Raw genomic sequence first — 12635 nt, 5'->3', positions numbered from 1 at the left:
TCTATGGTTTTGTGTGCGGAGAAGCTTTAAATAGCTTTTCTTTTGGTCACATTTGAAAATGTATTTAATATTCAACTCTTACAACTTTTAAGGTAACATTTTAATTTGAAATAAAGTATAACCATAGATGGATGGATAGATTTATTTGATTAAAAATACAGTGAAAACAGTGGTTTTGTGAAATATTATCATGATTTCAAATAACTGTTTTCTATTTTAATATATTGTAATATATTGTAAATACATTATACTGTATATGGAATTAAATCCTGTGATGGCAAAGCTGAATTTTCAGCACCCATTAATTCAGTTTTCAGTGGCACAATATTCTTCAGAAATATGCTGATCTGGTGCAGAAGAAACATTTCTTATTATTATTATTTCAAAAGAAAAGCATATGTGTGTGTGTATTTATATACATATATATATATATATTTTTTTTTTTTGTAGCTTTATAAATGTTTTTACTTCCACTTTAGATCAATTTAAAGGGATAGTTCACCCAAAAATGAAAATTCTGTCATTAATTACTCACCCTCATGTCGTTCCAAACCTGTAAGATCTTCGTTCATCTTTGGAACACAAATTAAGATATTTTTGATGAAATCCGAGAGCTTTCTGACCCTCTATTGACAGCAAGGGTCCTACCACTGTCAAGTGCGTTTTTATGCTGTAGGACCGCTTACGCTTTCTTCACTTGTTTTGCCTATAAATCATGCAAATTTCATGTACCTGAAAAAAGGACTGGTCTCTGCTTTTGCTTTAGAGTCTGTCTTGAACTTGTGTGAATGAACTAGTGCCAATAGGATTAGACTCCAAATTACAGGATTTAGTTTTGGTGTGCCAGTGTTTTCCAGGCATATAGTGAACACTGACCTTCATAAAGCCCTCTGCCCGGTGTGATAGCAGAGTGCAGGCACAGCAATGCCCACAAACGCAATGTACTAAACTAAGGTAGTACACTGCAGATTTGTTCTTTAAAATGTTAAAAGAATTTTACACCTTGCACAACTGACATTTCTCGGGAGCTGAACGATTAGAGACAGCTGCATAAAGGCTTTATGAGTTAGAAGCTTTTCCTGAAAGCTTTGGTGGAAGGCCAGATCATTTTATTGACAACGTGAAAAGAAAAGTCCCCGTCATCCTAGACTGTCACAGGATTTAGTGCTTTTAGACGCTTCTACAGCCTCTTAGCCTTTCATTTTTCCATTTGGAAAAGTGCATAGTGAAAAGTATTTTGCAATGAAAAGGTGAGCAAGGTATTTTAGGCACTTCCTCTGTTGGTCTGTGTGTATGGGGGTTGGGATGGTAGGGGACTTAAGCCGGTGTGTAAGGGAACTGACCTCGGCAACAATTGCAAGTGCAGTCACTAGAGCATGGTGGCCCAGTTTGACCTTTAGCTGCAAACACACTTTATTTCTCACTCCCTGTCTTCTTGAGACACACATAAATGAGCTGTGCTGACTTCAATGAATTCCAGGCAGCTCCTCCTCACAAGATTGAATGGGAATCCTGCTTTTGTGACCCAGGAAGTGAGCATGAGAATGGTTTCCACAACATTCTTGCGGTGAATTGTGGAATTATAAGGAAAAAAATTTAATGAGAAAGAGTGATGGTTTTTGTATGCATTTTGTAAAAATTCAGAGCTATTTAATACTATTTAATATCTCATTAGTTTCTCCTACACTGGAATGGGTCTTTATGAGACTTTTGTCTTGTTTGCTTTTATCCAGTGCAAAAGACCCAATTTTATGTTAATTATTATTACATTTAATAATAATTCCATTTAACAGTAATTAAATTTTATTTATTTATTTATTTCAAAAGTTTGGGGTCAATATGATTTTAAAATATTAAATTATATAATTTCATATTACTATTGTATTGTATTGATATTAAAATTAATACTTTTACTCGGCTAAGATGCATTAAATCGTTCAAGTGAAAATAAAGACTACAAAAAGTATTTCACAAAAAAATGTATTTTATATAAATGTTGTTCTTTTGAACTTCATCAAAGAAAAAAAAATGTTTCATGGTTTACACAATAATATTAAGCAGGACAGCTGTTTTTAACATTGACAAAAAAAAAAAAAGATAAATGTTTCTTGAGCTGCAAATCAGCATCTTAGAATGATTTAAATATCTTGTGACAATGAAGACTGGAGTAAAGATGCTGAAAATTCAGCTTTGCAACACTGGAATACATTGCATTTCAAAAATATGCTACAATAGATACAATTCTTTGAAATTGTGATAATATTTCACACTATTGCTGTTTTCACTGTAATAATAACAGAAAAGAGCATAAAAGACATACAAAAATCAGTCTCAAACTTTTGAGTGGTAGTGTAATTTTAGAATTTTGTAATCTCCTGAAATAGTAACAAAAGCTTAAACAGTGAAAGTGGTGAAAAACCTCATGTTTTCTAACAAAAACCTGGAGAATAGGGGTCTATTACTTCTTCTATCCAATAACAATAGCCACTGACTTTCAGTTTTGCACCAAGTTGGTCCTTAGTTTATTCAAAGACAAGTCAATGTTCAGCAGTAATGCCTAACAGGTAGGTTTGTCTGATGGAGGGAGAATGATGGTGGGCACCGTGGGCCCCTCGCTTTCCTCAGTTACCAAATAAGGGCAGTCTGCAGACTCAGTGCTTATGGAAGAAAGAGGGGGCCCAGAGTTGGCACAGCTCAGGCTGAGCGAAGCCTTCGGTCTCATTCATAACAAATCTGTCCATCAAATGCTGATGTCATGCTTATTGTGTTCTGATGAGAGACAGGACATGCTATGTTAGGACTGTAGTGACTACTAAATCTATATTAGCTGTGCACAGAGGAACTTAAAGTCATGACATCCTCATTTCTGTAATGTATAAAGTGATGGGCAGTTGTTCATGAAATGGAAGCTCATCCAATGCATCTTATTGATCTTACATATAGGTTTCATTTTTACATATAATTAAATTATTGCTTGAGATTTTTTTTTATTTTTTATTTTGAGCTCATTATTTTTAATCAAAATATCATAACTTGAATAAAACAATTTCATGTGTACAGGTAATTTAATTTAATTTAATATTTTCCTTAAAAATGTTGAATAAGAAGTAAAAAGATACAGTGTAAGCGCCTATTTTCAACGAGTTTTTTTTAATGAGGTGGTAAAATTATGCTTGCTTTAAAATTGTGTTCTAAAGTATAATGGAATTAGTAGTTTAGTTTTATTAACATATTGCTTTCAGCAACCAGCATATCATCAAAGAAACATGGAAAAAAATAATTTGAAGCTGTTTTTCAAAGCAGTGGGTAGTGCCTCTGCTTTGCAAAGGGGGTTCAGGAAAAAAAACATTAGACCGTGACCTAGAAAGGAGGACCTTGAGAAAACATTGGTGTTAATGCAACCCCTATTCAGCAATCTTAACCTTCAGTTGTAGATTAACTGGGAAGTTTTCCTTGAACTCTTTGAAGTGGGTTTATTCAGCTAAAACGCAATCTCACCTCTAAAACCTGAACCGCTGGCCAGATCTAGAACAATAGTAGGCCTACCGTGTGTTGGTTGAACATGGCTTATCATATTGCATTTAAAATGTGTGTTTGTGCATTAAAATCAAAGCTTGAGGTGGTCTTTCTGAGGGGTTGTTGTGTGTGAGATTTCCTCTAAAATACTCTTTGAAGGGTCTTTGCAGATAAGGTTGAGTGAATGAATATGTTGATTTTTCTTTGTTTTTTCAACGTTTAACTGAATAAACTTTCTATAGCATATGAACTTGCAGACTAATCTCTCCCACGCGTGAAACAACTCCTACAAACCTCCAAGGAGACTACTGAGCTCTTTTTGTGCAACCAAAGACCTTTTAGATTTGCAGTGAGGAGAATGAGATTAGTTTTGAGTTGCTACTTTGACATAGTTACTTTATTTTGTCATTAGGAGGAACAAAGCCTCTAGATAGAATGGAATTTCAACTCAGGTCTTTCTTCTAAGGTGAAGTGAATTCTGTTTATTCGCTGTGTGACAGAGAGCAGGCTTCGGTGAAGTCCACAAATCTTTGTATTTTGTGAATCTCGAATTCTCTTTCATCAAAAGTGTGTTGACACAGCCAATTATTCTGCAAAATGTCAGACTTTGAAGATGAGCCAGGTACTTCAGCTCAGATCAGAATCCTCTGTCATTTCTTCGATCTGGGTTTCATCGAACTCATTTTCTTGAAACTTGAAGATGTTTTCATCAGTGGTGCTTGTTATGTTTCATAAAAGCAGCTCTCACAAATCTTTCAAATGAAACCGCATTATTGGAAAGTGTCTTGTTGTCTTGTTGTTGATCCATTTTTGTCAAGCTTAGAATGTGAAACATCAGAGACGACACTCTTTTAAAGGTATCTGTTGAGTTATTTTACTTTTCTTTTGTGAATCTTCCTCATTGACCATGCTAGATGCTTGGATTGATGTTTTAGAATTATAGATGTAAAAATATACAAAACAGGTGCAACTGTCCAGCTTTACACACACATACATTCATGTAAACTATAAAACACCCGGATGTGTACGTCTTGCCCTTTCCATGAAAGGGAAATGGGGATAGTGGAATGTGACAGGTTTGCAGAGCGTGACAACTGGACGGTGGAGGAAAGAGAGGAGGAGTGTGCGGGGTGGGTACAGCCTGTGCAGTGTTGCCAAAAGCAAACAAACCGCAGTCTACTGATAGCTCAGTACAAAGAAGCCAGAACAGGACAGACCTACTGTCTTTCTCAATCTCTTATTCTCTCTTAACATGCCAGCTGGACTGAACCGGATAAATGACTCATGCCAAATGGTGATTGGATGAGTCCGTCATACAGATCAAGCTTTCTCTTTGTTATACAAAGAATGTTTTTTGTGTGTGTGTGTGTGTGTGTGTGTGTGTGTGTGTGTGTGTGTGTGTGTGTGTGTGTGTGTGTGTGTGTGTGGACAGTGTGTGTGCAAGACTAGCCATTTCTTATTGAAACAGGAAGGATGTTAGACAGGATGTAACTATTTTAACCTGTCCTGCATTAGAGAATTTTTCAGTTGTATTCGACAATTAAAATCATGTCATGCAATATCGGTGTCATGATAATAAATTTTTATCAATATCAGTTTTTGCATAATCTGCTGAACTGATGTTAAATCCATTTTTTTTATGGATAATTATTATTTACTACATTTAATTTTGAATATTAAAAAAAATTAATTATATTTAATCACTATTAAAAAGTTTTGGTAATATAATAAATTATTATTATTATATAATGTGTGCACAAAATGGTTACTAAAGCTTATAAACAGGGACAAAAAAAAATCCACAAAATTCCAATTTTGATTTTATCAAAGGATAACATAATTATACCTGATTTATGAATATTTAATTTAGCATAGATTGACTAAACATGTTATATTTGTATATGTATTATATGTATATTATTTATTTTTTATAATACTTATTTTGTATAAATATGCATAAAATGGTTACCAAAGCTTACAGACAAGCTCAAAATTTGATTTTATTAAACCCCATCCTGTATTTCCATAATTGTATCTGAATTGTGAATATTTAATTTAACATAGATGGACAAGACATATTGCATTTTTCCATTATTTCCATCCCTACATAAGAAAGAAAGCTGTGTTTGTGTGTGTTTGATGTCTCTCTCTGTGTGTGTGTGTGTGTGTGTGTGTGTGTGTGTGTGTGTGTGTGTGTGTGTGTGTGTGTGTGTGTGTGTGTGTGTGTGTGTGTGTGTGTGTGTGTGTGTGTGTGTGTGTGTGTGTGTGTGTGTGTGGCTGTCTGTGTGCAGATAGTAACTGGTAGGAATGCCCTCCAGGAGCGAGCCCTCACTTTGAATCCCACTTCAAACACTGATGATAAAACAGACTAACACAGATAGGAAGCAGACAAACCTTTTTATTTTAATTAGAAAAGAAGCAATTAGACCTGCGCTTCCCCTCACCGCTGCATCAGAGATTTTGACTGATATCACACTGTTCTTGTTGAGATGAATAATGTACCCCATATGAATCGGAGGAGGCAGCTCCATTATACCTCAGTGGGCCATATTAAACCTATTACTTCAAAGAGAAAGCCTTTGCATACTTCTTACAAGAATAGATAGAGTTAAGTCTAACTTTTGTACGTTTTTACCTGGATTAACACAGTCACACAACAAACAATTCTATCCAAGTCATTACTGTACCATTTGATACTAATCTTTACCTGACTGTATGTTCAATATGTTTCTTCTCTTTGCTCTGTAGGGGGCAACAAGCTGAAAAACCAGCTTTTCCGGCTAAACTGGGCTTGGATCTCCCTGGAGAAAGAGTACTACCAGGTGGATGAGGAGACCAAGTTTCTGGAGGTGGTCTTGAGACGCAGAGGTTACCTTGGCGAGACCTCATTTGTTAGTAAGTGATGTTAAGAAAGTGCTTAATTTCCCGTCATGCACTACTGATATGATATTATCAAAAAAGCCTCTCTGTAATGTTAAATAACTGTGACCTCTAATCTACTGATCTCTAATCTACTGGAGTCTCTTTATAACATCACTATTTTGGGCTCTTTGAACTTCTATTGATGTTGCTCCTCTTGTCATTAGATTTGGTTGCTCGATATGCATCAAGACTTTACTACACTTCCGCCTGCATCCACAATTATAATACTAGTTATGATTCATAACAGAGGAAACATATATCGACCCACATATCACTCAATTGACAGTTGAGTTTCCATGGTCTGCAGAAAAAGCTTTCAATTCCTGGAGAGACAAGAACCTCACATTAGAAAAGTTATAGATCAAAGTTAAACTATTGCATTACCATATGCAGATAAAAAGCACATAATTAATGCAAGGCAACTTCATTATGATGATTTTCTATTGTGTTGATGAGATATGCTCAGTTTATTATGACCTTTACTCTTTTATGCAGCATATGGACTATATTTACATCCAGACAACTTCATAATCAGAGTTTTTCTGGCATGAGAGGAGTTAGCCTGTTGCAAGAATCCAAGATTATTCTGTGCAGTAAAGAATCACTTATTTCATGGCCCTCCAGAATATTTGATTTAATCATAACCTTCTGCGGTCAAATATCTTTAATGACCACTAAACTTGTATAATTGACCACTGACCCTGGTCGGGTATAAAATTACCTACATAGTTGTGCAAGTTTTATATCTCTTGTAGCACTCCAGGGTCTCTTTCTTTATCTTTTATTTTATAGTCATTTAATGATTGACTGTACTGTACCATACAAATATTTGGGGTAAGAAAGATTGGTTTAAGTATTTATTTATTTTATTATATATAAATTAAAAAAAAAAAGAAATTTTTACTTTTATTCAGCAAGGATGCAATATATTGTTCAAAATAACAATAAAGACTTTTACATTGTTATAAAAGATTTATATTTCAAATAAATGCTATTAATTTTAACTATTCATCAAAGAATCCTGAAAAAAGTATCACAGTTTACACAAAATATGAAGCAGCTCAACTTTAATATTTAATTATAATAATATTTTACAATTTTTTACTGTTTTTAATGTTTTTTATTAAATCAATTCAATAAGAGAGACTTAAAAAAAAAATTACTGACTGAATGGTAATACAGAAAAAAACATAGTTGACAGATATGTGTACCTCAAATTAAAAAATTCTGGAAGAACAGTAAAATTTCATGAATTTGAGAAAGATTGAGCTTGTGTTTCAAAAATGCCTCAAATATTTAAAATATTAATAAAACCTAAGAACCTAGAATATTTTATTCTAAACCTACAATAGTTTAGCATCTAGTTTAGTATTGGTTTAATTATTAGGACAACGTTCTATGTATTTTTATATGCTTAGAAAAAATAGCTCTCATTGAGATAAAACCATCCCTGAAAGTCATAGAACATTTCAGCTAAATCTATTCCTGTAGCCCAACTGGTAGAGCATGACACTAACAACACCAGCACCATTGGTTTGACTCCCAGGGAGCATCAACAGTTCAGTCATCACCAAGAGGGAGTTTTCCATTTACATGAGCTACAAACTAGCATGGAAAACACTGTAAGAGCAAGGGTTACACTGTCAGGATCATGTGGACAGACCTCCACAAGCTCTCATGAAAAAGATGAATATTACATCCTCATGCTGAGCTTGACCACCATTCCAAAACTCACGTCGTTTCTGGTCCAGAGCTGCTGGCCCGCTGTTCGTCTGCCACTCGCTGGGCCTGGATCAGAGACCTTTCTGTATTGAAGTGGGAAGATGAGGAAGTCTTTGAAATTATGATTTTTATTCAATTATTATTTAGATTTTTCACTCTCTCTGTCAGTTTCTCTTCAAGGACTGATGTTCTCTGAATAATTGCATTTTAGATAGGCACGTGACCTGACATGGCAGGACCCCCTCCTTCTTTATGATGTACCTTAATATCAAAGCACTTCTTTCTAAATTTGCTTCAAAGAAATCTTTTTTTTTGGCAGCCCAATTTCTCCTCCTTTGCTGAAGCTCTACGCTGTGTTTCCTCCCAATCTGGTCTTTCCTCTGGCAGTTTTCCCCAAAAATGATTCTTATCTCTGATTTATTTACTTATTTGTGGGATATATAAATATCTCATTATATGTTGGTGACCATTGAGATTTCTGTGGTGGGAAGACAGTGTTGTTCGCCAGCTGATAATGCCCACCCGGCTGGCACATGAAGCTGCTGGCACTGTGGAAACCTTTGTCAACCCAAGTGGACAGAGATCCACCAGTGGGTCTGTCAGGCTATGAGCATCAGATCTTCTGAGGGTTGTGAAAGGACCAGCCTTTATAGTATTGACTTTATTCTCTTTCCAAAGAACAGTACACTGCACTCTTTGAAGCTTTTATTACAGAATGGTTGCGTCACGCACACTGCAATGTCTCTATATTGGCTGTTAACAAAGCTCTTCTGTGATTTATAGAAACACTGAAGAGGTGAGTTGAGTTGTCAGTCCCTTGACAGTTGTCTTCATTTCTTTCACACTGACCTGTATAGCTGCAGAAAAGACACTAACAATGTTTTTGTCAAATCTGTAAAACATTGTACTTTTCATGTTAAAGTGTGTACAGCTCCGTTTTCCTGTACTCTAGTGCTTAACCACTGTTATAAAAGACTTTAATTTGCTTACGTTTTTGTACTTTACTTAACGTTTATTGACTCTTTCATTCTTAAGGTATTGGTACCAAAGATGGTGCGGCTGAAAAGGACAAAGATTTCCGAGGGAGAGCTCAGAAACAAGTCCAGTTTAACCCGGGTCAGACCACTGCTACCTGGAAAGTGCGCATTTTTTCGGACAGTCTTTATGAGCAGTCCGAGACCTTCCAGATTGTCCTCTCAGAGCCTGTCATGGGAACACTGGAGTTCCCAGAGGCAGCAACGGTGGAAATTGTTGACCCTGGAGATGGTGAGCTTACAAAGAAATAAATAAAACCACGGGGATCCAGGTGGTGAGAATGGTTTAGGGTCGCAACAAAGATCAGTATGGGGGTTCAAATGCCAGCCTTTTTCAAACAAACTTCAAGTTTAAGCAAACAAATTCAACCAATCATTAGAAATGTCGATTTAACATGAAATTGTTAAAAATAAGAGGGACTGGCAATGTCAGCTGAAAAGAAAAGATTTTGATTTATTTTTGTTTTGTTTTTTCCTTGGGAATAACTTGCAGTGATGAAACACTGATAACATGTATAAAGACAGTACTTTAATAGTACATTAATAAAATAAGAAATATTTTATTTTCATTATACTTCATATTCATACGCTGAGTAAGTGTTACTTGTAGGGCAATGTGATAATTTGTGTATGAGACAAATAGTCCAACCAAACAAAGGTAAGCCAGAAAATGTGGAGGAGAGCACAGCACAGATGTCACCCTTCTGTACATTGTGATCATAGCATAATATCTCCAGAACATCTGAATAACATCCTTGTGCCTCCTCATCAAAACACAGCAGCCAAGCCTCTGAAGTTGTGGTAGGATTCACAGCTGATTTAGCAGGAGCAGTCCCTTGGTTCCCTTTCAGTCGGTCACTCTCGACGTCACGTCGGTGGCCGATGAATTGGGATATTGCTTTGATAGACCAATCTACTTCGAGTGTAAACTAAACAAGCCAATGCACATTGGCATGCAATTATTGCATCCAGCTGCCGCTGATCACAGGGTGAGTATAAGGCAGCAGGTGCAATGCATACCAGCTTTTCGCTTCGGAGCTGAATGACAGTATCATTCTGCTCAACTGTGTCTGCTGTGAACTACGAGTTCAGCACGCTCTGGGAAGCTTCCTGTGTTGGCGGGACGGCGCTTCAGCGGCGGTCATTCCAGTCTCGAGTGGTTTGCGTACTTCAGGCTGCACTACCCCCTGTCGTGTTGCAAGTGGCCATCTCCCCTGTGCGCCTCAGCACTAAAAGAGCATTTCCTAAAGAGCGAATTTCCTCTAAAAGAGCTCCACGGGTGTGTCTTTGTAAAGATGACAGATCGTCTTTATAAGGATGCCATTTCACCCGTGCGTTTCTGGGTGCGGTCGTTACCTGACACCGGGTGATGCACAATCACTGCCTCACGTGTCTGGGCGTCAAGCACGCTGAGGTGGCCCTCGTGGATGCGTCATGTTCCCACTGTGGGAAGATGACCATCTCGGAGCTGCGGCTTGTTCTGGGGCTTGTTCTGGCAGACAGACAAGAACCACTTCTGGCAGTAGCGTGGGCGGTTTGAGGGTCACGGTGGTGGCAAACCCTGCAGGGAACCAACCCTCTGGGGACCATCGCTCCTCTTGCACCTCCGATCCAGTGGAGCAACCCACGGAACGCGCTGGGCCCTATTAAATGAGCTTGGCAGTGTTATAAAGTGGGCCTCCCCCTGACCGGATGTCGATCTCAGCATCGGAGGGAGAGCTGTCGGATGAAGATTTGGCTGCGCTGCCACCCTCCAGTGGCAAAGCCTGAATCGGATCCAGAAATGGCAGCTATGCTTTCCCGGGCCGCCGAGAGGGTAGGGCTTGAGTGGAATCCTCCACCGTGTCTCGAGCCCTCGAGGCTAGATGATTGGTTTCTCAAAAAAATGCGGGACGTGCGCCGCGACATGTTTTTTTTTCACTCTCAAAACGCAATCTTATACAAGTGTTTTTATTTTTAACAATGCAGCAAACAATTTTAAATATCTTAAAAATACTTTGATGTCTTTAAAGTGTTGATAGATTTTTTTTTTTTTTTTAGTAGCCTACATTTGGCCAAAATCTAGAAAAGATGATGCTGTATTGGCTGACTAAGCACAGCGGGTTGTTGGCTAACGTTACCAGATCTCTCTTTTTTCCTTTTCTTTTTGAGTAAAGAAAATGCTGTGCTTTATTATTATTATTAGGCAAATTATAGGCAAAGAAAATTGTTTTAAAAAAATAACATTATTGACCGGTATTTTTTCAACCCAAACCGGTTTCGGAACAGTAATAATATCAGAGGAACACAGGAACAGAAACGTTTTCACGCCCTGATATTGAGACCTAAGCGGTACCTGTATGTGTATAGTCCGCGGTATAGCCTTAGAGCCCGTGTTTCCCCGGCAGACTTCTGCCTTCCCAAGAGGGTTTTAATCACCTCAAATTTTCCATATACACCTAAACGGATGCTATATGTGTATTTGATTCCGAAAACTCCTTCGGGAAGGATGGGGCTTCCGCAGCGTCCCTGTTCCAAGCAGAATGGGTACGTTTTGAGTGTTGTCCGATCTCACCCAGTGAGGTAGTGCTTTGACAATGGTGAGTGGAACGACTTGTTCCGAGCCCCGGCCTACACCTAATAGGGGCGCAGACGGCTCGCACAGGGCACTGGAAGGGGCAGCACACATGGCACTTTGGTAGGGATTCCAATTCGTCGGTCACCGTGACGTCTCCGTTCCCTCCTTCAGGGAATGTCTCGGTTACGTAAGGTAACCCTCATTCCCAGAAGGAGGGAACGGAGACATCACGTCCTGTCGCCACTGTTGCTGTACCACCACTGAACGGCCGGGTCGCCGGCTCGGCTCCTCAGCGAAAACCTGATATGCATTGCACCTGCTGCCTTCTTATACTCATGCTGTGATCAGTGGCAGCTGGATGCAATAATTGCATGCCAATGTGCACTGGCTCATTTAGTTTACACTCGAAGTAGCTTGGTCTATCGAAGCTATATCCCAATTCGTCGGTCACCGACGTGACGTCTCCGTTCCCTCCTTCAGGGAACGAGGGTTACCATATGTAACTGAATGAACACTTTCTCCACAGAACTTACACATAATAAGATGTGTAACTCACACCTGATTTCCCTAAAATCTTCTGCGCTCTTTACTGCTATTACACTTACACACAAAAAGTAAAGAATGAAATGAGTCTATTTGAGCTGGAGTGGAGAGATCGATGGAGAAGCACATAACACTGCAGTCACTGCGGCCTCATATGACATTTATCAGTTACAGAGATAAGCCTGTGTTTTTCCTTTGCACAAGGACATAAAAAACAACTTAATGCCACAGTCTGAAAGGTTAAATCTCATTTAATTATCTTCTGCGTCTGAGTGCAAAGAAAGCTTCATGCAGATTTGAACAAGGCATATTTTCTGATAGAAAACCCATATAGCCGTGTC

At 38.0% G+C, this 12635-nt stretch overlaps 1 protein-coding gene across 1 annotated transcript in view; it reads left to right on the top strand.

Moving 5' to 3' along the window:
• LOC109054034 (FRAS1-related extracellular matrix protein 2-like) overlaps window positions 1-12635 on the top strand; it is a 68778-nt gene that overhangs the window by 30229 nt on the left and 25914 nt on the right. The window contains exons 3-4 of the mRNA XM_042771408.1: window positions 6265-6411; window positions 9196-9426. Coding sequence (XP_042627342.1) covers window positions 6265-6411; window positions 9196-9426 — 378 coding nt within the window. The remainder of the gene's footprint in view (window positions 1-6264; window positions 6412-9195; window positions 9427-12635) is intronic.

This window comes from Cyprinus carpio, chromosome A15 (assembly GCF_018340385.1).
Source record: "Cyprinus carpio isolate SPL01 chromosome A15, ASM1834038v1, whole genome shotgun sequence".
Lineage (NCBI taxonomy): Eukaryota > Metazoa > Chordata > Actinopteri > Cypriniformes > Cyprinidae > Cyprinus > Cyprinus carpio.
This window is presented reverse-complemented; position numbering and strand designations above follow the sequence as displayed.